The 27,582-nt window shown below is 38.8% G+C and overlaps 1 protein-coding gene across 1 annotated transcript; it reads left to right on the top strand.

Moving 5' to 3' along the window:
• Nucleotides 1–655: 655 nt before the first annotated feature.
• nin (ninein (GSK3B interacting protein)) lies at nt 656–27,266 on the top strand. The gene is made up of 27 exons (XM_073873473.1): nt 656–1,014; nt 5,380–5,571; nt 5,652–5,739; nt 8,796–8,968; nt 11,166–11,211; nt 11,298–11,470; nt 11,560–11,703; nt 12,014–12,172; nt 12,262–12,398; nt 15,426–15,566; nt 15,777–15,951; nt 16,230–16,340; nt 16,435–16,524; nt 16,610–16,736; nt 16,841–16,932; nt 17,080–18,170; nt 18,494–20,944; nt 21,485–21,583; nt 21,658–21,709; nt 21,794–21,928; nt 22,033–22,122; nt 22,230–22,376; nt 22,705–22,872; nt 22,947–23,072; nt 23,192–23,287; nt 25,164–25,277; nt 25,389–27,266. Exons 2-27 carry the CDS (start codon nt 5,389–5,391, stop codon nt 25,602–25,604), a joined length of 6,624 nt encoding a protein of 2,207 aa, XP_073729574.1. The 5' UTR covers nt 656–1,014; nt 5,380–5,388; the 3' UTR covers nt 25,605–27,266.
• The last annotated feature ends 316 nt before the right edge of the window (nt 27,267–27,582 follow it).

The following is a 27,582-nucleotide window of genomic DNA, read 5'->3' as shown; positions in this document are numbered from 1 at the left end:
GCAAAACTCCAATTCACATTTGAAACACATGAACCCCAATAGAATTTAGGAGTAATTTTCCTTTTCAAATGAAAGACCTTACGAATATGTTAATTGTTGCATTTTCTGTCTAAAAAGGTCAATTCCATCTAGACATAGGGTGGGATAAACACTATTACCTAGATTAAATTTTAAATGATTGCTAATTAATTGTTCTAATCCGGTTTGGATATCTTTAATCATATAATTAATGGGACTGGAAGTTATGAAAAATTACTCGTATGTTAAAATATTACTAGCAACGTCAAATAGAGATAAAACGCAATTGAAGTTATTGGAAAACCATCTAGAAAAGAGATTTGTTTTTATAGTTATATCAGCATTGTTCCATATGATAACTTTTTGTGGTGAAAAATTTTGTACATAGCACAGTCCATTAAATAAGTCAATGTTAATGGGAGAGGTAATTTACTAAAATTGATTGATTACATTTCAATAAGAAAGGCAAGTCACCAAGTTTGTTGAAAATACTATTTGGAATTTAAAAAAAACATAGATTTATAAGACATCTTTTTTAACCAGTTTACTTTTACCATCACCATCACCTCGGGGATTAGAAAGTTAATCTTTTTTAATTTGTGAGGCCTATATCTCCAAATAAAATCCAAAATTATTTATTGATTTCTTTTATTGTTTTAATCATACGCAGATCTGCGCAGCGCCATTGGTCAGGCCAACAAATCTTTTAGAGATGAAAAAAGTGATGAGATCTCTCATCAACAGGTGTCGCTGTTGCGCGCTCCGCGTCTCCTCGTCTCCTCCTCTTCCTCCTGCAGGGCCTTTCAAAATCTCAGTGACCAACCCATTAGAACTTCATGCACACTGTGACCAGGGCGCTCATCGGTTAGATTTCAGATCCACAGATTAGGTCCAAACAAACCTGCAGGTCCGGTTCAACGCGAGCCCTGGATCAAACTAATGGACTGAGAGCCGAATAACGGAGAGTGAGCGCGCGTGCATCATTGATACTGCCGGGTATGTTGTAACGGGTTAAACTTTAACTTTACCATACATCAGTAGCTTTCATTTGACCCATTTATGCGCTCATCCAAAATTATCTTTGGTTTTAGTTGTTAGCGTTTGTTTAGTGATTTATTCTGACAAAACTTAAAGTCGAGCGCAACTTTTATGTGAGCTCGATAACGTTACATTGTTTGTGATTATTTATTATTTCCTTCCTTTTTTAATATACACAATACCGCAAACATCTGAGAGGGAGGGGTTATAAGGGTACGGTTTTAGTCATACCATTAAAAAGAGACAACATTGACAACCACCACAGAAATTTTATTGGATTTATTGGTTACTATGGATTTGTATTGGTTTTAATGGAAACTATAATGATGGTGTATGTCTGCATGTGTGTTGGGTTCTGTGTGTGGGATGTTATCTGAATGAGAGGAACTGGAATAAAAACCAAAACGTGATGCATAAAGAATATGGTACTTTTCATGGAAACCATTGTCATTTGTATTTTTGACAAGCAGGGTAGGCTTTAAAACAATTTCACTGGTCTGTGTAAGTTAAGTGTGTGTGATAATGTTGTGTTGATGTATTAAATGTTGCTCTGTGTATGTGTTGCTAAGTCACAGTTACATACTGCTGACCTGAGATTGCAGAACTGTAGTCATGTGAAGAGGGAAGTAGTTTGAGTTTTCAACAGGTTGTGGAAGTTTTTTATAATGGTTAAGCAAAACTAGTGAGGCACGACTGTATTGGAATGAATGCTGTGTCTGTCGCTGAATGAAACCATCTGTTCATTTTAATATGCATCTTACTATCAATCTAATGACAGGCTCTTTGTGTATCAGTCTGCTGACATAACCTTCTCACTGCTGGAGTTTTGTGTAGCTTCTATTGAGTATTTTACTATTATTGTATGCTGTTTATTCTCTCAGTATACTAGCTGAGCAGTGATGGAGAAATGAGCATTATAAAGGGGTGGTTTCCCAGACTGGGATTAGACTAGTAGAAATATTAAACATTGTGGTAGAATAAGCATATTTAATGCATAAATCTGTTTTTATGTTTGCATATGTATATTATATATGTTTTAAGTCTATGTAGGTATTAACTAAGTGTGGCATACTTTAAAAATGTTTTCTGGTGGCTTTTTTAATGTAATCGTGGAAAATCAGGTTACTTTAAAATGTGATTTCCACTCTTGAAAAGAGTCCTAAAGTCTAAAAAAAATAATTTATGCTTGCCATAAACAAATTTTATTGGGTTGAAATTGCTCTTTTGTCTCTGTTATTTTCATAAAAATATTTTTATAATTTTTTCCAGTAATAACGTTAATCAAGGTTAATTCATCATACTATTTTAAGTTTTGACCTATGAATTGTTGACATAACTTATAAAAACTGAAGTTGAAATAGTTTAACTTATATTTTTATGCTACTTTAACTTAAAAATGATGTCGATTTAATAAATAAGTTGAATAAACTTAACATTTTAAGTGCAACAAAGAATGTTTACATTGTGAGATGCTATAGAAATTAATGGGCACACGAAACTTTAAAACATAAATTTTTGTCTTTGCATTTGATTGTTTTATACATCAGTCATAATTGTTTAGACATTTTTGGTAATGTATTTGTCATAATTCAATGGCACACTTTTTTCATATAGTTATCAAATTGCCCTCACAAAGGGTCATGGTCCCCTAAAAATCATTTGCATGAGCTAGACGATTTTGCCTCATCCATATTTGTAAGTGACTCTAGATCTGTGCTTGTTATCTCACTGAATAGAGAGACACCTGTCCACTCAGACGTCCTTCTAAAGTGCCGCTGGTGATGTCATTGACAAGGAGCAGATGGATATTAAACCCCTCCCTCTTTCTTTTGTGTGCGTGTGCACCATCCACTGAAGAATGAAACTTATAGTCACAGATGCACACTTATGCATTTTTGTAAGCCTTTAAGATGTATCCAAGCACCTTGAGACAAAAGACACCTGCAGCAGTTTGTGTGTATGTGGGTAGTTGACATGTAAATGTGTCTCATGGTGTGTATAAAATGTAGGGGGAAAAAACTCAAAATTTATCTTGATGTAAGAGTTACAAAAAACATATTTAGGGCCCGAGCACCGAGGAGCAGGCCAGAATGGCCTGCACCGAAAGGTGCGAAGCCCTATTGTTTTTGCTCGGATTTATTATTTTTATTATTATTTTTTTTTAACACTTTTGGGCATTTTGGGTGCCTAAACATACTCGAAAACTCTTGAAATTTGGCACAGACGTCAGAGTCGTCGGCCATTAGGACTGGGCAAAGTCTGGAACACGGGCGTGGCAAGGGAGCTCTGTAGCGCCCCCTGTAATGCAAAAACAAACATTGGGGCACAGATCGGGCAAAAATGTACGCACATGTACGAGAGTTGGTACGCATATAGAACTCATCGACCCAAACAACTTTCGCCCTTAAACCTATTAGCTCTGCCCAACAGGAAGTCGGCCATTTTTGATTGTTTCAAAAACGCATGTGATGAACTTTTAAATACTCCTCCTAGGGGATTTACGCGATTGACACCAAACGCGGTGAACATGATGTCGAGACATTGTACTTGCTAAATTGCGAAGGGATTTTTGATATCTCGAACGGTTCTGCCATGGCGAAGCGGCAAAATCATGGCGAAATCAGAGAAACAGGAAGTGTCTAATATCTATGGCAAAAAGTATCTTATTGTGATGCCATGCGGGGTGTTTGTTCGTCTGAAGATTCCGAACGCATTGATGTGCCTATTGTGAGTCTTGGGTATAGCACCACCATCAGGCGCCAGGAAGTGTGTCAGTCACAAAGGTGGATTTTTTTGACAGTTCAAGCGATGTTCTTTTAAATACTCCTTCTAGGATTTTCATGCGATTGACACCAAAAGTGGTCAACATGATGCCGAGGCATAGTAGATGATAAATTGCGATGGGATTTTTGATATCTCCAACGCTGTTCCCATGGCAACGCGTCAAATTTTACTTTTATTTCAGGCATGTTTAGGGCTCTTGGCATGCTTAGATTAACCTTAAACTTGGCAAACACATTATAGTTGTCGGCTGTTAAGTGTGCACAAAAAGGTCAGATAAAGGCGTGTCTCTTAAGTGGCTTACTAGCGCCCCCGTTTCTCTATAATGTGGGGTTCTTTTACCTACAGTCCCCAAATGGGTCAGTAACAACATTAAATAGCCCACTGATATTTACCCACTTGCCCACCGTGCATCGTTTCCTCCGAGGCATCGTATAGCGGTAAAATAACGTGCGAGGGCCCGCCATTGCTGCTTGCAGCTATATTTTTTCTTCTATTTTTGCTATGTCCCACCATATGACACATTTATGGTTTATTTGTCAACTACCCATGCGTTTGATTGTGTTCATCTTAGTCATTTTAGCTTGCGTGACCTCATGGTGGCCTCTCTCATCTGTGTCTTCATTTAGACTGCAGATCTCTTCTTTAGTGGGGATTGTGTGAGTCAGGATTCAGGAATAGTGCATTAGGATTAGGGATGAAACGTAACGATTAATCATAACGATTAATCTCAATTAATCTATTGCAGAATAAATGTTTTTGTTTACATCATATATGTGAGTCAACTGTATAATAACTTTGTATGTATACATTTAAGAAATGTTTACATGTGAATATACATTTGTATATTTATGTAATATATATATATATATATATATATATATATATATATATAATATAAAAATACTTAATACATAAATATATATATTTTTTTAATTATACATGCATGTGTGCATATTTATATATACATAATTGTTATTCACAGTTCACACACATATATGATGTAAACAAAAACTTTTATTCTGCAATAGGTTAATCATGATTAATCGTTATGCATCCCTAATTAGGATTGAACGTGCTCTCCTTTTTGTGCAATGAAAGTGTAGTTTTAGTCCATTTCTGAATTTGTAATAGTACACAGTAGGTCAGAAATATTTAATTAGATGTCCTTTTTTTATTTTGTCTGTCTGGTTTACAAATGTCATGGACAATTGACAGACACTCTTATCTCAAGCGAATTGCATTGGATTTATGTGAAAGATACAGAAGTACTAGTACAGAAACACAAAGTCTTAAAATCTATGGTCCTTTAATGGCTTATAGCCAACACTGCTCTCTGGCTAAAGTCACTGATGTGTGTGTGCTCTCGTTTTAATGCTCATAGTTGCTCTTGTCTGTCATTTAACATCAGCTGTCTGATGGTTCTTTGTGCATCGATAGGAAAGAGTTAAAGTTGTTGTAAGCATGATGCTGAATCTACCCAAATAAGCAAAATCTGAAGGGGTGGAGTACTTGAATTTCTTCTTCTTTGTACTTCTATAGGAAAGGCTGATGGATGGAGCGAGGGATCAGTATGAGGAACAATTAAAAGAGGTGTTTGAGAGTTTTGATGGCAGCGGTTCGGGATCTCTGTGTTCTGAAGAACTGACCGATCTCTGTCGGGCCCTTCAGTTAGAGGATAATGCACTGAATGCACTCTTACATGCACTGCTGCAGGACCAGCTCAGCGCTCGGGTAAGAGATGCACAGATCTCACATACTATTTGTTTCAATTAATTATTTTTTGATTTTTACTTTTTTGATTTTTTTTTCAGGTTGATTTTGAGCAATTTAGGGATGCGCTGATCCTTGTATTGTCAAATACAAACACAGATGAGCCACAGAAATGTCCTGAACAACCAGGTAAAGATGACAAAATCCATCATAATATACTTTTCCTGCCCTATCCATGACACAGGAGAGACTTTGGTTTAATCAAATAGTGCCTCTCTGCATTTGGAAATCCTGATGTAACAAATAAATGTAAGAAAGCATGAGCTCAGGGAGTGAAGGAAGGACATGATGTTAAATGTGGATTAAGGAGGATTATTTTGGGAACAGTAAGAGTGAAAATGAAAACCCCCTTCTTACTCATTATGACAACCATTAATAATGAATCACTCACTTTATGGATCAATTCATGATAGAATAAAACTTCCATCATTTTGTTGAGAACAAATGAGATCTTTAATAAATTATGGTGCGGTTTCACGGACAGGGATTATACTAGTCCTAGACTAAAATAAATTTAAGAGCTGTCCAAACTGAAAACAACTTGCACTTATCCTTAAATACATCAGTGCTCTTTGTTTTGCCTAAAAATGCACACAAGTAATGTTTTTAGTAAGGCATTTTTGTTAAAACTAGTTATATTTCCTAATTAAACTAAGGTCTAGTCCTCACTTAAAGGGATAGTTCACTCACCCTCATGTCGTTCCAAACTCGTAAGACTTCCGTTCATCTTCGGAACACAGTTTAAGGTGTTTTATATTTAGTCTGAGAGCTTGCTGACTAGGGCTGCAGCTATCGATTCTTTTTGTAATCAATTAATCTAGCACTGAATCGATTGATTAATCTAATAATCGGATAAAAAATGTTATGTGTGCTTTTAAACAACCAAAACAAATAATGCATAACGAAAATGACGTGGCTGAAAAATGTTCAAGCATTTGGCTTTTATTTCTAAAAAAACAAGAGGTATTTGGCTCCAAAAAATAAGCCTATTTATTTCAATTTTACCCATTTAGTGTTTATAAGTGCCAGTGCCAACAATTAAGCACTTTAATTTATTAATATGCACAACAGGTAATCTGTAATCTAGCCCTGACATCAAAGTATATCTGGTTTATGTACATTTCTACACCTGCAGCATTTACCATTAGGCTACTAACAAATAATATATCATTTCTGGGGTGAGCCTATGGTAACAACTTTAAGAATGTTTTCAGGTTAAGAATTTCAGGTTAAGAATCCGTTCGAAAAATCACATCATCACGTCCTGCTGTATACAGTGAATGCATCCTGAAATTATTGTTGCGTGGCTACATAAAAGTTTAAGCAAATGTGATGCATTGCGCGATCGGTCTGACTCGCGTGAAAGAGAGACGAGGGTGCATGCGTGTGTGTGAAGGGGTTCATTTTTAAGATATACTCTCTTGCAATTGAACGTGAATACGTTTACTACTTAAAAACATCAAAGCTAACATCATATCTAGTCAAACCGCATAACGACATCGCTACAAATACAGTATGGGATTAAAATCAGCGAAAGCTACGTTACCTTGTTTCATCGACGCTTGGTGAAATAGCAGTGGATGTTTTCGGTTCAGATGCTGAATGTAATGATAATGTAATGATCCCAAACTTTAGACATTCTCTCTCTGCTGTTTATGGACATATTTACTCTCCGACATCGCACCAACTAAATTCAAAATGTATCACGTGCTATGATGTGCTTCCTGAACATTGAACAACGGTCCGTATGAATTAGATCTCGGCGCGTGTAGTGCGGGTCATAGGAATTTAACGAGGCTTCGAGGCAGAATTTTTGCCTCAAGGAATTTTTTGAATCGAGTTAATCGAGTAACTCGATGAATTGTTTCAGCCCTATTGCTGACCCTTCATTGAAAATCTACGTACGGAATACTGTCCATGTCCAGAAAGGTAATAAAAACATCATCAAAGTAGTCCATGTGACATCAGTGGGTCAGTTAGAATGTGTTGAAGCATCAAAAATACATTTTGGTCCAAAAATGATGACTTTATTCAGCATTGTCTTCTCTTCCACATCTGTTGTGAAGCACATAAGTCAGACTAAAGTCACATGACTGCAGTGACGTGGATGACGTACGACGCGGCTGACGTGTTATCTGGTGCACCCCAGCTGTTGTTTTTCTTTTGTGCGCCCAGGCTTCATTTACAATCTGAGGGAGACGCACGCTGTAAGTTTGGAAAAAAAACTTTGCAAACATGTCTGAGGATTACACATCAGCCGCGTCACTGCAGTCACGTGACTTTAGTCTCGCGTATGCGCTTCACAACAGACACGGGAGAGAAGACAATGCTGAAAAAAGTCGTTATTTTTGGACCAAAATGTATTTTCGATGCTTCCACACATTCTAACTGACTCACTGATGTCACATGGACTACTTAGATGATGCTTTTATTTCCTTTCTGGACATGGACAGTATACCGTACATTGATTTTCAATGAACGGTTAACAAGTTTCGGACTTAAATATAAAACATCTTAAACTGTGTTTCCGAAGATGAACGGAGGTCTTACAAGTTTGGAACGACATGAGGGTGAGTCATTAATGACATTATTTTCATTTTTGGGTGAACTATTCCTTTAAGATAATCCCGGTCCAGGAAACCACCTGAAAATGATCTAAAGAAAATTACGTGTCTGTGCAAAACACCACCACAATGCTAACTTGTTATGGGTGGTTGCACAGGGCACATTGTTATGTGGTTGCTAGGGTTTATTTTGTGGTTGCTAGTTACTTGCTTATTCACCCAAATCAAAAGAGCCCACAGACAAGTTTCAATAGTATTCTGGTACCCAAATATGGCTTGGGTGGGTCCCTCCTAAATCTATTGGATTGTTTTGTGTTGTATTTTCCACCAGTCCATGTCCACAGCATAACATATGTTATGCAACATAATTTATTATTTAGGATTAGGAATTGAATAAAACTCCAAACATTGCTGGGAAAATAAGTATTTTTAAGAAGAACTTTCATACTTGATCTCATCTGCTTTTAAAACAGTATTGGTCAATAACATTTACACAACATTGTGACCTTGGGTCAACAAGCAAAACATGGTGTTTATATTTCATCTGTACTCCATAAATTCTTAATCACATGTTTCTGAGGTACATTAAAAACAAAAAGATGACATAATGACTTTCCCCAGATTCCCCAGAAGTCCAGCCACGGTTTGTGCAAGGTGGCAAGCGCTACGGTCGTCGTTCTGCTCCAGAGTTTATACACGCGCACACTGATCTGCATACGCAGGCCGAAGATGAAAATGTGAAGGATGAAGAAGGAGAAGAAGGTGATGACAGGACTGTTCCTAGGAAACGTGAGGTAATAAACACATAAAGACTCACGGAGGTCATGCATGTGGTGTTAAGTCGCATTCTTCTCTCTTAGTGGAATCATTTATATCAGAAGACATAGATAATGCTGAAGGTTTCCTTAAAAAAATCCAAACTATGTCCCTTGCAAATTCTGAACCAGACAGACTCTACTTAACAATGTGGACGTGTGCCCTTTCCACTGACAGAGTTTAAGTGTGTCACTGAGTTAATGAGATTTCAGAGTCTCCCAGTGGCTTTAAAGCACTCAATGCATCGGGCAATGACTGCTTGTGTTGAAAAGATTGTTATTGAATTGACGTGGGCCTGAGCTTTTGTGTGCATCTCTGGCCACGCTCTCCAGCAGGTGCACATTAATACTTACTGCTGCGCTGGTAGTCTAATGTGTGAACAGTCCTCTGCTTTTTAAGCAGCAGATGTGTGGGTGATGGGTTTGGAGGTGATGGGAGGGTCAACGATGAACAATGACCCCTCCCCACCCCTTGAATTCCATTGCACGTATTCTCCATCTGCTCCCTGCACCCCCAGAAATTGACTCTGTGCACATATGAACACACACATGCTGAAGCAGACCCAACAATAGACAAATAGTTGATTTGAGTTTCTTTTAGTTTTGTAGCCTTGTGGCAAAGCATGCAAGGTTGTGGCAGATTCAAGATGTTGATACATTATGTTTAACCAAAAGTTTTTATCTTTCATTATCTTTCCAAATATTGCCGGTACACGACATATCTCGATGTTGAAGTGTATATATATATTGCTATTTTGCTTTTTGTTTCTCTGTATTTGTATCATTTTTGGTGGAACATTCACAATGTTTAGTGGAGAAATATTGTACAAAATTTGACTGATCACTTAAAGGCAGGGTGCATGATCTGAATCTGGACCTTCTTTTGATAGACCCACCCCACATGCGCAACCCAGGCAACGATGTTGGTTAGTAGACACGCCCCTTACTGCTGATTGGCTACAAGTGTGTTTTGGTAGTCGGTCCAACTCCCTTTTCCAAAGTGTTTGTCAAAAATCATGCACCCCGCCTTTAATACTTCAGTATGTTGCCCAGCATTATGCTGTGTACAAACCAAAAGTGAAGTACTGCTCAATTGGCACCGCCCAATTCATGTCAATTAGTTTTACATTTAAATATTTTTAGAAAATCATCTTTAAAGGATTAGTTCATTTTCTTAAAAAAATCCAGATAATTTACTCACCACCATGTCAAAATGTTGATGTATTTCTTTGTTCAGTCGAGAAGAAATTATGTTTTTTGAGGAAAACATGCCAGGATTTTTCTCATTTTAATGGACTTTAATGGACCCCAACACTTAACAGTTTTAATGCAGTTTCAAATTGCAGTTTCAAAGGACTCTAAACGATTCCAAACGAGGCATAAGGGTCTTATCTAGCGAAACAATTGTCATTTTTGTCAATAAAAATATGCACTTTTAAACCATAACTTCTCGTCTTCCTCCAGTCCCTCACGTAATGATGTCGAAAGGTCACAAGTAACATATATGAAACGCACATTTGCGGACCATTTTAAACAATAAACTTACACAAATACATTAATTAGTATCATTCGACATCAACAACGTCGGAACAGTCCTCTTTCTCCACACTTGTAAACACTGGGGCGTAGTTTTGCATACGTCATCCGTGACCTCTTGACGCGATGATGCATAACGTGAGGCCGCGCTGGAGCACCACAGGACCGGAGGAAGACGAGAAGTTGTGGTTTAAAAGTGCATATTTTTTATTTTTCTTGCCAAAAATGACAATCGTTTCGCTAGATAAGACCCTTATGCCTCGTTTGAGATCGTTTAGAATCCTTTAAAATTGCAATTTTAAACTGCATTAAAACTGTTAAGTGTTGGGGTCCATTAAAGTCCATTAAATTGAGAAAAATCCTGAAATGTTTTCTTTAAAAAACATAATTTCTTTTCGATTGAACAAAGAAAGACATCAACATTTTGGATGACATGGTGGTGAGTAAATTATCTGGATTTTTTTTTTAAGAAAATGGACTACTCCTTTAAGCTACCTTTTTACTATTTGAAAAATATATAAAACAATATATAAAATATAAATATTTATACAAATAAATATACAGTATACCATACATAAAAACAGTACCTTGTTGTCTAAATGGGTTTTCATTTGTGAATTTTGTGTTTATTTTATGTTAGCGCTGGAATGCTGACCTGAGCATTTCTGAAGAGTTTGAAGCAGAAGGTGAGTTTATACTTGACATACCATTAAGACCCCAAAACACCTTACCTTCATGCTTGAGATTTACGCAGGTGTGCATGTGCATGCAGGTCAGATGCACCTCTGGAACCCAGATGAACCCAGCACACCCTGTAGCAATGCATTCCAGCTCAGTGAACTAGAGGAGCGTTTACAGAATGCTTGTCATGAGCTTTCTCTACCTACAAACGGGACAGCCACACTTCAACAACTTCATGCGCTCTGCCAGCACATAGGCATTGAGGTACAGTACATGCACTCTCTAAGGGGAAATCAAAGATCTAGAAGTTAGTAGAACTGCTTAACATACAGTTTTGTGTGTGTTTTTCTTAGTTGGGTGAGGATCTTGCGCAGTGTGCTGATGGAAGTACAATGGATGTACAGGAGTTTGTGTCATACATTATAAACCACAACAAACCACCCACACCTTCAGCATCCACGCCATACAGAAATTTAAAGAGACACCACTCCACTCAGGTAACAGAGACACACGCTTGGCTATCTGTCTGAATGGGGCTTTCTCCTGTTTTTATTCACGGCTAATGTTGATACCTTTACATTAACCCTAACAGAAAATTACAATAAATAACACACATATACCTTACCTTAGTTATTCGTTTTCGCAAATGAGGACATGCCAAAGTCCCCAAATGGCGCATTGTCAGATTTCCCTCACTTCTAGGAACAAATTTGTTTCAAAATATAGAGAACTATATGCATGGATACACACCAAAATAGCCTGCACACTAAGCATAGTTTAATAACTTCCTTCTCTCTCTATTTTAAGTTTGATGAGTCAGGCCGCAGAATCTCATGTGCTTTGAGCAGTACAATCGGTCTGCAGCTGTTTTCGGTTTTGGATGATGGATCGGGGCACGTACCTGCGGAAACTTTGCTGTACAGGTGGATGGAAGAGGGAGTGGACAATAGCTCAGAGATCCTGCAGGTCTCAAAAACACACATCACACAGAGTTTTAAACGCCTTATTGCTTAATCTTGGATATTGGTGACAAGCATTTGTGTGTCTGTCTGTAGGCTTTGGATTTTAATTTGGAGGATAAAGTGAATCTGTCTGAGCTGACTGTTGCTCTTGAAAATGAGCTGCTGAGCACCAAGAATTCAATCCACCAGGCGGCGCTAGTGAGCTTTAAGGCAGAAATCAGATATCTGCTGTGAGTATCTGAAAACTTGAATGCTCATTTTAACTCTAAAACTCATTCAAGGGGTGCTTTTCAATATGCTTTGTCGTTTCCCTACTCCTACATCCTACGACACGAAAACCGATCAAGCTTCGCTTCCTTGTAGGACATCTCAATTATTTAATAGCACCGCGAGGAACCAGGAGTTGGGAAGCTTCCTGAGGAATCCTGAGCGAGGTTACAAGTCAAGTGTTTCCTATGCGGACGTTTTTTATCTACTAAATCTGACGCACATATAAATATTGTCCCTATTCACATCGTCACGTCTTCAAACATGCATAAATAATCCTTAAATTATTGTAAATGTGAGTCATTTCAGACTGTATTCAGGGCTGCACAATTAATCACAAAAAGAATCACAATCTCGATTCATACATAAATGCGATCTTCATTTTATATGACGGCGATTCACTTGCATAATCCCTGTATTCAGATGCCGTGTTTACGTGTGCAGTATTTACATTACAATACAAGATGCTATAATATCAGTCAAACTTGCTAACACACAATCACACAGGGTAAAACCAAACCCTATTCATTCACCAATCAGACCCGATCATTTCTCACCTCTCTCATCTCATTTGCGGTGTTCCGCTGTCACTCACGTTACGTATAACAAGGCGGCAGACCTAAACACAGGTGTTTACTTGGTGGATTTGGAGCGACAATTTTCACAAAAAAAGAGAGGATAAACGAGTGTCATTGTGGAAAATTCTGGTGACGATGCAACAACATTGGTTCCTAAAGAAGGCAAGGAAATGAGTTACCTCCGCACGTTTCTAAATGGGAAGGCCGCAGCCTCCGGAGGTCGCATCTGCAGGCTGCATACGTCATCAAGCCTGGTTCATTTGAGTTAACGGAGCATTACATTCGCAAGACATACAAATACTACAACAATTTATGAGTCAACTTTATAACGTTAATTGTTAATATTCTGAAATTATGATGCGCAGCTTAGAAGCCTTCAGATTGAGAAACGGCCCCTTTGTCACCGCCAAAAGTTCGAAAGGGTTTTTGGCACGAAGGGGAACATTGTAACATGTCTGCGTTTCTCTCTGATGCCTCAAAATGTTGATCTTTAAGTCTTTTAAAGGTTTAGTGTTTTTAAAGTTTTAAGGTTGGCCAGATTGATAAAAAGCACAGGTGCTATTTAACAGCTAACAAATTTTAACTTACTCTAAATTTTACAATTTTAAGCGGTCTAAAATAAGGAAAATAGACTTTTAAGACATGTTATTATAACTGAAAGTCCTGTAGCACTTTTTTTTTTTAAGTAAAGTGCATAATAAATGTTTTTGTAAAAAAAAGAAGAGAGAATCGGTTGAGAGAATCGGGATCTTAATTCCCATGGAGAAAAATCGTGATTCACATTTTAGCATGAATCGTGCAGCCCTACTGTATATTTAATATTCATCTAGTCTAGTTTATTATTCAGATCAGTCTAGTTTATTATTCAGACTCACTCCAGATGAGTCTAGGTTATTATTCAGACTCACGCCATCTCAGTCTGGGTTATTATCAGTGGTGGCTCATAAATTCAAAATATGTGTTCGGAGGTCATGTGTGTTGCTCGTGTTTTCAAAAATATGTGTTTGTTGCGTCATGTGAACCATGTGCATCACGTCAAAACCGTTTATGATAAAAGAGACGTTCACAAAATACACACAAGATCACAAAATACACGCAAGACACTCCCTTAAAGGAATAGTCTACTCATTTTCAATATTAAAATATGTTATTACCTTAACTAAGAATTGTTGATACATCCCTCTATCATCTGTGTGCGTGCACGTAAGCGCTGGAGCGCGCTGCGACACTTCGATAGCATTTAGCTTAGCCCCATTCATTCAATGGTACCAATCAGAGATAAAGTTAGAAGTGACCAAACACATCAACGTTTTTCCTATTTAAGACGAGTAGTTATACGAGCAAGTTTGGTGGTACAAAATAAAACGTAGCGCTTTTCTAAGCGGATTTAAAAGAGGAGCTATATTTTGTGGCGTAATAGCACTTTCGACTCGCCTGAAAAGTCCGCTCCCCTTCTCGCTCTCATAATGGGAGAGGGAGGGTGTTACTGCGCCGAGTCGAAGTACTCCCAAAAGTGCTATTACGCCATAAAATATGGTTCCTCTTTTAAATCCGCTTAGAAAAGCGCTACGTTTTATTTTGTACCACCAAACTTGCTCGTATAACTACTCGTCTTAAATAGGAAAAACGTTGATGTGTTTGGTCACTTCTAACTTTATCTCTAAATGATACCATTGAATGAATGGGGCTAAGCTAAATGCTATCGAAGTGTCGCAGCGCGCTCCAGCGCTTACGTGCACGCACACAGATGATAGAGGGATGTATCAACAATTCTTAGTTAAGGTAATAACATTTTTTAATATTGAAAATGAGTAGGCTATTCCTTTAACAGTAAACTCTGATTACACAGGAGATTATGCGAGTATCTGGCAAATGCAAGCGTCTCTTTTATCATAAACCCTTTAGACGTGTCTGCAGCAGGCACTTATTTTGACAAGACACGTGATGCACATAGGATCATTCGACGTGCAGAACACATATTTTGAAATTATGAACCACACACATGACGGTCTACACACATGTGAGAACTGCATCGTGCACCCTCGAAAAAAGAAGTCACAGGCCGCCACTGGTTATTATTCCAACTAACTCTGTCCTAATGTTATAGTAAAGACACAAAAGTATGCCAGCCAGGCCAGATGGAGAGCTACACAATACTTTAAAAAACACTACACGCCGGCACACATACACATTCTTCTACAGAGCAATAAATATGAACAATCAAGCTGGCAAAGTATCAAACAGGTTTTGTTTAGACAGACGAAGAGGTAGCTTAATCTAAATGAACAGCCAAACCTTATAAAAACGTAGTGGTTTCGGTTTAAAACACTGTTGTGTAAATGGCCCTTTATTCTAAATGATACTGAACTGAACTGAAGCTTCCTTATAATATCATAATTCTTTGTGTTAAAGTGAGTGTGTTGAACTGGAAAGGCGCGAGAAGCAGAGGATTCGCTTTGATCTGGAGACCGCAGAAAAGCTCAAATCTCAGCTGGCTTCCGAAGTCGATGACCATCATGCTGCTATTGAACGCAATAATGAGCACAATCTACGGTAACCTTTTACTTTCAGCCTGTAACTAAACTCGCATTATTTGAATGACCTCTCACCTTGACTCTCATCTGGCCAGCTAGACCCCTTGCATCTGTAATGTGGTCTTTTCCTGCATTATCATGTAGCTGCAGTGACACAGAATGGTTGTTCTGGCATTGGTGGTGCATATGTGAGATTACATATTCATATGTGTGTCATGTTTGTTTACAGGAAGTTGGAGCAAGAATATAAAGAAAGTATGACCACTCTGAGGACTGAGCTAGGTAAAGAGGTGGAGCTTGTGCAGCAGCAAGCCAATCAGCAACGAGAAGAGCTGGAACAAGAAATTGGAAAGATGAAAGAAGATGAGAACTTCCTACGAGAGAAGCTAACTCTTACCATTAAAGTAATTTGCACTTTTCACTGAATACTGTAAGATATTATGCATATTACTAGAGTTTGCCCAGATAGTTGAAATATCTTGATAATAAATTTAAGTTTTCTTTGCATAATTTTTAATAGCTTTTAATATATGTAGGTTGTCTTATTTGGAGAGTTAGCAAAAACCCTTTCAGCTTTAAAATGTGTTGTGCTCTGTTCGTACTGTATTTATGTGTTGTATCACCTTTGAATCACAATGTATTGTAAATGTATATTTATGTCTGAACTCTTGATGTTGTGTAGGAGAATTGCCGTATGGAGGCAGAGCTGATCGATAGCACAGAGAAACTGGTGGAGGCTGAAAACCAGATAAACAAACTGCAAAAAAACCTGGATGGTGTTTTGAAAGAGAGGGTAATGACATAAGCACAGATACATTGATCAGTACAAACATAAGCATATACACATTGCGGGATTTATTATGTGCCTCATTTATTTGTGTGTATAGTTTGGTGATTTGGATCTAGACAGTGCTGAGTTCTTCCAGCAGGAAAACCGTCTGAGGCAATTACGCAGAAGCTATGAGGAACAGTGCAGGGTTAGTAACCTCTCCGTCTCTGCATTCTTTCCATATCCTTCATTGTTTCTCACTAAATCTCACATTCTGGTATTTACTATTGTAGGAGTTGCAGGATCGTATAGATGAGTTGGAGGCACAGCTGAAGGAATTTCAGAATTTAGGTCATACCCCCTCAACATGTCGAGGACAAAGTCTGTCTGAAGAACTGGCCAACACGAGCCCAGACCCAGGTAACAAATGGGCACACGTATGGATAGCACACTTACTGTTGTGATTTGTGATTTCTTTTTACATGCATTTAGCATTGCTGTTTTTTGTGTATTTGTATGTGTAGTTTCTCTACAGCAGCAGCCATTAAACATGAGTCTTGAGACGGAGATGCTATTAGAGCAGAACCAAAGAGAGATCGAAAGCGCCAGGGCCATGGTAAGGGATGCACACAAAAACTTACAAATAAATTAATGCAGTCTATTTCATAGGGAGAGGCCTTATAGTGTCTTTGCATTCAGGTTAGTCTCAAAATGTTAAGAAACTGTTTCAGTAATAAAGGTTTTTCCATGACCCTATCTGTAGGTATATGAAGAACAGTGCCGAGCAGAAGAAGAAAGGAGTAATCTCTCCCTGCAGCACCAACAGGAAATGCAGGTTTTAAGGGAGAAGATGGCAAGCGAGCTAGAAAGAGTGCACACGCTTGAGAAGGAACTGTCTGCTGTCCGTGCGCTCCATCGGCAGGAGATCAGCTCACTCACCCAGGCAACTCAGGATGCCAGGAGCCGTGCAGTGCAGCTAGAGGAACAATTGGAGGTTCTGGAGAAGAAACAGACTGCTTATGAAGAGCAAAGCAGAAGACATGCTGACGAGATTAGCCTGATGGAATTAAAGCACCAGCAGATGCAAGAGACCTGTCTGCAGGAGCAAAGAGAGAGACTGCAAGAAGAAAGGGAAATGCAGGAGAAGAGGCTCACAGAGCAGTGGAAACTAGAGCAGGAGTGTTTGCAGAAGAGACATGAGGAGGAGTTATTGGCTAAGCTTGAGGAGGTTCAGCAGAGAAAACAACAAGAGTGCACTGAGCTGGAAAAGAGGCTCAAGGAGGAATGGGAACGGGAGAGGCAAGCATTAGAAAAGAGTAGTAGGGAGGCATTGCAGGCCATGCTGGAGGAGAGGGAGAGCAGGCTAAGGGAGGAGTGGAAACGGGAGAAGCAGGAGTTAGAGGAGGTCAGTAAGGAGGCACTGCAGGCTGTGTTGGAGGAGAGGATGGAGAGTGAGAGGAGGCTTGGGCAAGAGTGGGATAAGGAGAATGAGCGTTTAGAGAAGGAACATCATGATGTGCTCCTACAGCGTTTGGAGGAGGAAAGAGAACGTTTTCATGCACAGCAGGAGGAGACTGAGAACATAATGATGGAACACTGGGAGAGAGAAAGGGCTCAGCTGGAGAAACAGCATGAGGAGGCGCTACAGGTCTGCTTGGAACAAGAGAGAAAAAGATTGCAAGCAGAAAGAGAGGAGCAGGAGAGAAGGTGGCAGAATGTGCTGAAAGAGGAGCAATTTCGGATGGAGGAGGCGCACAGGCAGGCGATGCTAGAGCTTAGTGCCAAACACAGTGAGGAGAGAGAGAGACTCGGCGGCCTTCTGGAGAGTCTACGCACAGACATTGCACAGGAGAGGTAAAGCATATTCAATTTGTTTATGTACGTATGGGGAGCTTAATTAGTAGAGCACTGTGTAAAAGTTTGTGGGTTGGAGTCTCAAGGAACACACCTACAGAGCAAATGTATATCCTGTAATGCACGGTAAGTTACTTTGGATAAAAGGGTCTGCCATATGCATACTTGTATATGGATAAGCTACTCACCTTAAGCTACATCTACGTGGGTATCCCTAGGTAGGTGCTTACTATAGATGGAAATTGTTTAGATATCTTGCTATAAATGTGCCATATAAGTGGGTGAGTACTTCTTTCAGGTAAATGTTATAAACTGTTGTGCAGGAGAGATTTGGAGAGACAATTCTCTCAGCGATTGAAAGAGGTGGAGGCCCGTTTCTGTGCTGACCAGGAGGCAGTGTCTGAACGTTTTCAACTTGATGTATGTAATCTGGAGCAACACTATCAAAGTGAGATTACAGCACTTAAGCAGCAGCATGCTGCAGACCTTGTCCACCGGGCAGAGGAGTCAGAAGCTGCCGCTCAGGAGGCGGAGCAACAGTGGAATCTGTTAAAAGAGATGCTGGACATCAAGCAGGAGAAGCTCAAAATGGAGAATCAGCAACTTGAATTCATGCACGCCCAAGAAATTAAAGCTCTAACACATAAAAATTTGCAACTTAAAGCTAAGCTGGAGACTTGTATCAGTGCTGCTCAATCCAAAGAAATCGAGCTTAGCAGCCAACTCAACACGCTGCACGACCACCTGGAGGAGAGCATGGAGGCCAAAGATCTATTGATGGCACAAGCTGAGCATAAAGCTGCTGAGCTGGAGGCAATGCTGGAGCAGGCTGTGGAAGACTTCCTCCATGAAAGGATGGAGCTACAGAAGAGTCTGTCTGCTTCAGAGAGCAGGCGAGGTGAAGGACTTGCACTCTCTGAGCGTATGGAGCTAAAAAGCAGAATCCAGGAGGGCGAGGAGCTCCTCCTTCAGGCAGCGGAAGACTTTAGAAATGAACGTCTCGAGTTGAAAGAGAAACTAAAAGAGAGCTTTTCCTTGCTGATGGCAAAGGAGGAGGAGAGAATGGCCCTGCTTGATGAAAAAGACATGTTGGCATTAAAAGTGGTGCAATTGGAGGAAATGTTAGCGTTATTGACAGGAACCTCTGAAGACGTCTGTACTAATCTCTCAGAACCTTGCACAGTGATGCCTGTAGAAGTCTCTGCAGACACCAAAGAAGAAACCATTAAAGAATCCATTTTAGTACTCTCTGATGAACATACCCAAGAAACCAACAAAGAATCCACTGATAAAGTAGAGATCCAAGAAGAACCAAGAAGACACTCATTCACTAGTAAGAACTTGGATAGCAGTGATGAGATTACGAAAAACACCCTAGAAATGCACTTTGATGTTAGATTCTGTTGTGCTGCAGGGGATTTTGTGGCCATTGATAGTGATGAAGCAACAGGTAAAATGTATGAAGTGGCTAACCCAGAATTTGACACACAGCAACACATTTGCCCAGAGATTAGAGTTACAGAAGTTACTATTTCAGACTCTTGTGCAGATGATAAACCTTTGATAAGATATGAGACAGATGATGTAGAATCAACCAGGAAAGATGACAAAAGTTCTGACTGTGTCAGTCTTTCAGAAAAAAAGGAAGAAAATGAACCGGATGAATGTTTGATGAATGTATTAAATAAAGAGTCTGATAATGTAGAAAGTAACAGCGTTAAAGCTCGAGATGAAATTGATTGTAAGAATCTTACAAAGCTAGAGAACATCAAAGACAAGACTACAGTAGAGTTTGAGAGGGAAAAATTCTGTAATATGCAAGTTTCTGAATGTGACCACACTTTGAAAATGACTGAGGATATTTTATTGGATGGCACAGGAATCTGTGGTGTTGCCTTTGAATTTACAGAAGGCATTAACAGTGCATCAGCTGGTAAGCATGAAGAGTCAATAGTTAACATCTCAGCAGAGGCTGATGCTTCCTACAACCAAAAGAGCGTACAGCACCAAGAATCTCCAGGTCCACACAGCAGCAAACTTACAGCTGAACCTGATGTACCAGATAAACCACATGATGATGCCAGCATTGCAAGACTTGAGAATCAGATCGAGGATTTGGTGGGAGAGGTTTGTGCACTAACATTAGTGGACATCGAGGTGGACAAGGTTGCTGACATGAGAAGCATGTGCATGCAGGAAATCCTGGATCTTCAGGGAATGGCGATGCAGTACAGTAGGGCTGCAGACAGCATCAGTTTCCGACTGCAGGACCTTCAGAGAGGACAGAATATCACACGGTCATATGTGCTACCAAACCCCTGTGAGCTAAAAGCATCATTGGACACAGTTGTTGAACTTATTGATTTAAAGAATTCCTTTGAGCAGAGCATCTGTGAAAACCTGCAGCTAGCAGAGTCCAACAGAGAACTGGATAGGAGAGTCAAGAGTCTGGAGGGCAAGATGCACATAATCCAGGACCTCCACAAGCAGCAGGCATCTATCCTGAAGGAGTCTGCTCTAGTGGGAGCTGAGAATTGTAAACCGAAGACACTGCTGCAGGAACTCAAACAAGACAAGATGCTCAAAGAGTGGGATTTTGACATTTCAGATTCTTCAAACGAACTCAACACCCAACTGAAGGAGAAGATTGCTGCAATGCCAGAACAGGAGTTAATTAGTATAGAAATTGAAAAGCAGAACTCTGGATTACGTCAAGAACTTGCTGATCTGCAGGGCAAATCTGTTAGGAATCAGAAACAAATGCAAGAACGGAGGTACTGTGATGGTTCAGTGTCGTACCCCCCTCATCCCAGTTTCTTCCTGCTGGTCACAGTAAATGCTAAGTGCTTGATACAGACCCCGCCCACATGTGAAGATAGAGCCACACCTTCCCTCATAATGCCCCAAACTCTACTCCAGTTGTGTCTGTTGTGTCAAGGTTGTGTACCTGTTTAAACCAACCCTTGCTTCCACAATTCATATTCATGCTTGCCAGTGCAAATATACATGGAGCTTCTTGTAGTCTTAATAGACTAATAGATTGTTCAAACAAGCCCAATATGATGGTGTATAATATTCCATTTTTACTACCTTTATTTTTATACATTGTACTTGGACAATGCTTGGACTCTTGTGTCAACAGTAATGCATTGTTTTGTTTCTTAAAAGTTGCTTGTCAAATTTGGACTTGGCGTGAATAGGTCTTGTTGGGAGTGATGGTCATTAACCCCTAATCATATATTTAAAAACCTTTAGGTCATTTTCTTATGAAGTTTAGAGAATCCAACAGATTTAATAATGCATGCTGTGTTTAGGAGTGAAGTTTGTCGTCTGGCTAAAGAAAACTTCATATTGAAGCACAGGATCTCAACAGTAAGGGAGGAGGACCTGAGAGAGAACCATGAGAACCTGCGGTAAGGCAAAAACTTGTCAATGCCTAAATGTCCTGTCTTAGAGACATTAAATGACATGACCAGTCTCTCTCCAGACTGCAGCACATGAAGCAAGGGAAGAGAGCGGCTCAAGCTCTAAGACGACAGGTGAGATTTGGTTCCATTATCAAAAAGTTTATATCAACTAAAAATCTATGATTCACACTTGAATAAACACTTTATTATCTTTAGCTCTCTGAGCCACGGCGCATGGGGCAACAGCTAGAGGAAGAAAATGCCTTACTACAACTGAATGCAGATCATCGACATTTTAGCCAGGAAGTGAGGCGTCACAATGACCACAGCCCAGCCAGTGAGAAGACTGGGGTAGGTTTTAAGGGTTTAAACTTTATAAAAATATATGCATAGAGTTTGCAGAGCATTTAGAAACATCTTAACATTCTTTTTTTTGACCTCTTGCTCACTTTAAGCAGTTGTTCCAGTTGTTTGATCGGGAAGACTTTGTATCTCGAACAGAGAAGGAGCTGCTTAGAGCTGAACTGACGCGGTGCATAGAAAAGGTACAAAAACACAAACAAGTCTACATTATTGGTTTTTGGAAACATATTGAAATGGTTGTGGATTGGGCCAAATTTGAGATGCATTACATTTCTCCGTCCTCTGTCAGATCATGTCGTTGGAGTCATCATTACAGACCCTTACTCAACAGAACTCTCATCTCAAATCTGACCTACGCATCACACAACAGGAAAGAGATGCCCTCAAACAGGAAGTGATTTCACTTCACAAACAATTGCAATCTGCTAATGAGCAGGTGAGAAGTCAGGACATGAGATTGTGGCATTTTTAGTTGGATGTGGACACTTAACTCTTTCACCCCATTGTCAAATAAGAGAAAACGCTTCCTTGCCAATGATGAGTTTTTATGGCAGTCCATATTTCTAATCCGCTCTTACACAACTTATAAAACACTGAAGCATCCATTGATCCAAAAACAGTAAAAACTGTGTATGTTTTGATCATCGTTTTGAATCTGATCTCTAATAAAAGTCCTTTACAAAATTGCAAGTTTTTTGCATATTTTGGAAGAAACCTTGCAGTGTTAAACATAATTTTTTCCTTCCTCTCACCCTAAACACCAGTTGTTGGAGGTCTCCGTTGTGTCTGCTGGTCAGCAGCAAGGAAGGCGAATATGGGCGGAGCTTTCTGGGCTGATGGAGGCGGAGCATGCCTCTTTAATGGACGAGAACCAGCGACTCAAGAGACAGATGAACGAGATGAGCTCGGATCTCCAGACAGCGAAAGAGAAGGTCAGAGCATGTTTAACCCAAATATCATGGCATCCATGAAGTGTGTGTGCAAAAATGTGATTTTGTTTTTTTAGATCTGTCAGTTGGAGGCCTTGAGTCTGAAACAGAGAGGAATGGTGAAAAGCGCAGATCAAGACAAATCGGCCTTGAAACGAGAACTGGAGCCTCTTCATTCACAGCTGGTGTTAACACGAAGCAAGGTTATTCAAACTCATTATACACAATGATGTCTAAACACGCATTAACATTGTTTTTTATTATGCATTCACAAAATAAAATGATTTCTTTCTCTGAAAACATGTGTTCTCTGATTCAATAGGCTCAGCTGGCTGCAGTCTTGCCTTCATCTCCTTTACAGTTGCCTGGGGAACAAAGAGGCCAGCACCATAGTGACTGCCAAGACTTCAACATGCAGGTAACGCACTGTTTCATCTCACACTGGATTTCTCTATGGATCAGTGGAAGTGCTGTCATGGGGTATTTATATGGCACACTTCTCTCTGGGGAACTTTTGCTGTGCTGGTCTAAGGTTCAGGTTTCCTTTGGTGAATTGGGATCGTCTGGTGTCTATGCTTGTATGCTCTGATCAAGAAAACATTCTTGTACCTGTGAGGTGCTTCTGGTTGCTTTTACACTATAGGAGGCATGTGGTGCACCACTGGGTTGTGTGTCTGTGCTGGGTGTTGCTGAGTAGTCTTAGAGCATCCCCTATGATGTTGGTGTAAAAGGTGTTGCATGAGGGTTCTGTGTTTGTCCAAATGGTCATGTATTTATAACGGTTAAAGCGACACTCCACTTTAAAAAAAAATATATGCTCATTTTCCAGCTCCCCTGGAGTTAAATATTTGATTTTTGCAGTTTCGGAGTCCATTCGGCCGATCTCCGGGTCTGGCGCTACCACTTTTAGCATAGCTTGGCATAATCCATTGAATCTGATTAGACCATTAGCATCGTGCTACAAAATAACCTCAAAATAAACTTGACTCTTCTGTAGTTACATCTTGTACTAAGACCGACGGAAAATTAAAAGTTGCGATTTTCTAGGCCGATTCTGGCGTAATAATCAAGGGCTTTGCTGCCGTAACATATTATGCCTTGGTAACTTTCAATGCTAAGCTATGCTAAGAGTGGTACCGCCAGACCCTGGAGATCGGCTGGATGGATTCCAAAATGGTAAGAATCAAATCTTTAACTCTAGGGGAGCTGGAAAATGAGTGTCCCTTTAAGTGTTATTCGGGTGTTTTTACACTATACATTTGGATATAAAGTAAAACATGCGTGTATATATAGCACTCTGTATGTGTTTTCTCTGCAGGTGTGACATCATTATCGACTGCCACAAGAGAGTGGCAACTTGTGACATCACTGCTACTTTGAACTCTGACTTTTACTTTGTGTCCCCAATCATGAACCTTTTGCTGATTGTTTGTTTGAGCTGCTGGTCAACTCTTAGGTGGTGAATGTTTTTGTCCGAGTTAGCATGTAACTTAGCTTGAATGCTGTAGACACTTAAATGTGCCACTAGGTGGCAAGGTGCTGCATAGCTGAGTGGTCCTCTTGCTGCCATGCTGTAAGATAAGATAAAACAAGCCAAGATTTTGACTGAAACTAAAATCTGTTGCATTCGAGAGCGGTGTAATCTATAGTCATGAATTTGTTCAGAGAACTGCATGCATTTTGTGTGAAATAAGCAGTATTGTGTTTATAAAGGTATGGCATTACAGTTATGAATAATTGTTTTGATATAGATGCTTAAAAATAAACGTTCTTTATTTTTTGTTACTTATTTTTATTTTATTTATAATGATCACATCTCAATCCATCACATTATCTACCTCTGTTTGTGCTGAATTATACTTTTTATTCAGTTATGCAGTTATTTATTATTAATGAATAATGTTTATTTATTTTGTTTTTATTTATTGTTTATTTTATTAGTTTGATTTTTAAATATTTTACTTGGTTTACATCTACTGTGTGACTTGTTGATGTGTATGTTGTTCTTCTTTTTAAACGTAAAACTGAGACTGAATAAAGAATGAGGGTAAATATTGTGCCTTGTGTATGGTAGTTTTTATTCAAAATTCTTTAACTTTGAATATCTTCTTTTTCACAAATAATTTATTTTAGTGTATGGTGATGCATAGTTATGACTTAAGTATTTAAAGTCAGGAAGTCGACAATTTTTTTTTTTTTTTTACTTCTTAAAGAGCATCTGGTGTGCCAAGACATCTGGATTTCTCATGGTAGTTTGTGTCATGAATGTGATCTTTGCTCTGTATGACCTGCAGGACGAGCGGGAGGTAGCGTTGTTACATATGGAGGGGAGGATGAGAGAAGTGGAGGTCACACTCAGGAACCTCAAACTGTTACTTCAGGAAAAAGTCTCTCAGTTGAAAGAACAGGTACATAAAATGTTAAGCCTCCCTGTTTTTCAGCTTTCATAAAATGTATGTGTTGATGGTTGACCGCATCAAATTTCCTATCTTTTTCATTTTATTTGTTTACCTCTATAGTTAACCAGAAACAGCGAAGCAGACGTGTTAATCAAAGACCTGTATGTGGAGAATGCTCAGCTCCTTAAAGCCCTGGAGAAGACCGAACAGCGTCAGAAAGTAGCAGAGAAGAAGAACTTCCTCCTTGAGGAGAAAATATCCAGCCTCAATAAGATTGTCCGTGACCTTGGCCCTTCCCCACTGACCCCTGCACCATACCACTTTACACGCTCCTAATTCAACACGGTTGACCAAGTGTTATGTAAGATATCACAAACTGTCAACTTCACATTTTGTTTATGTATACCCCAACTTTGACATTTCTTTCCATTACTTAGATTGCCGGAGATACATTTTGAATTTTTGTTTTGCAGATGATTTGCACAAGAGCAACAAGATACATTGATGCTTTTTGATGTTATGACATCTACCTCTGCAAGTAGTAGGAGATCCAAATCTAACATGTCAGGGATGAAGTATTAATGGCTCCTTAGTCCTTTTCCATACAATGAAAAATAGTGAACACTAATTTCAGGGACATACAAAGACTGTAAAAGTCTCTATGACATATGTGCTATATTTGGATTTTTAAGCCAGATTGTATCTTAAATAGTCATTTGCTGACTATTTTAAAGGGGCCATGGCATGAAAATCTGACTTTTTCATGTTTAAGTGCTATGATTGGGTCCCCAGTGCTTCTGTCAACCTAGAAAATGTGAAAAAGATCAACCCAGTAACTTAGTTTTGGTAAACCATTCTCTACAAGTACATGAAAAAAATAGGTCTTGAAATTTGGCTCTCCTTATGATGTCATAAGGAGCTCTTATTATAATAATACCACCCCTTAATTTGCACTATCCAACCACAGCACTGCCATTTAGTGCAGAGAAAAGCACAATTGAGTTTTAATTGCAACAAACCACCATCATTGTGATTAGTGTTTGAATTTCAGCAGCTCATTTGCATTTTAAAGGACACACCCAAAACAGCCCATTTTTTCTCAAACCCACAAAGTGGCAATTTTAACATGCTATAATAAGTTATCTATATGGTATTTTGAGCTAAAACTTCACATATGTGATTTATTTGACATCTTAAAGTCTTGTGCCATGGCCCCTTTAACTAAATCTGTTTTTAAATAGTTTTCTTTTATAGTTTTCATAAGATTAGGCCAGAACATTACTGTTAAACTGGACTTCCGATTGCAATTGAAAGTTTTTCTACATCGAATATTAATGCTTATGCTACATATGAAGCCCCTTTGCTCATACAGCAATCCATCTTTTACTTAAGCTCTGTTATTAGAGCAAATACCCGCTGTTTATTTTGTCTGTTGTTGTTGTTGTTGTCTTTTAATCAGTGTTTTTTTTTGTTGTTGTTGCACATTACATAATCTCTTAAGTTTTAGTACGATTTTGTTTGGTTTATTTATTTGATGTATTTTTCATTTATGTTCTGTTTTATACTGTATGTATGTAATGAGCACTGTGAATATGAACAATAGGGAGGCTGTTAAAATATTTATGTGAAGTAAAGCAGACCCAGAGAGTTCAGAGACGTCAGCATCATGGTAAATACTGTATAATTTGTATGTGGAGAGGAAAATGACTGGTTATGAAGTTTCACGGCAGGGGCCTCTCACTTTGTGCCCGGTTTACAAGTTTTGATGCTTTGGAGGAACGCACTGAGAATTACAGACATTTAAGATTTGAAAATTGCTTAAAATATGTGCCCTTACATTTTTAGGATTGCAATGCAGCCTTAGGTGAAGTATGAACTATGCTTTAACACTATTTGTTATGTCAATAACATACTTGAAAGTGTTAATTATGTAACACATCGATGTTAACATAAAACTATTTTTCTCTTTGAACAAAATAAATACGTAGTTTTAGACAACGCAGAGTACGAGTTTTTATTTTGTAAGCTGTGTTTTTATATGATTTTATTTATTTATATATATTTATTTTTTACGTGAATTATATCTCTAAGACTTTTATGCATATATATATATATATATTAGTTAGTATATATTAGTTAGTTATATATATACACTATTAGTTAGTGTATATATATTAGTTAGAGATTTAATTCACGTAACTTGATCCATCACACCTACTGAATGACAAAGAAGTCATAGGACTTCAAGCAAGCGTCACAAAATTTCCCATAATGCTTTGCTAACTTGGAACTGACTACAACAAAGCTGAGAAAG

This window comes from Misgurnus anguillicaudatus, chromosome 11 (genome assembly GCF_027580225.2).
Source record: "Misgurnus anguillicaudatus chromosome 11, ASM2758022v2, whole genome shotgun sequence".
Classification (NCBI taxonomy): Eukaryota; Metazoa; Chordata; class Actinopteri; order Cypriniformes; family Cobitidae; genus Misgurnus; species Misgurnus anguillicaudatus.
The sequence above is the reverse complement of the archived record's forward strand: the minus strand, read 5'-3'. Positions and strand labels throughout refer to the sequence as shown.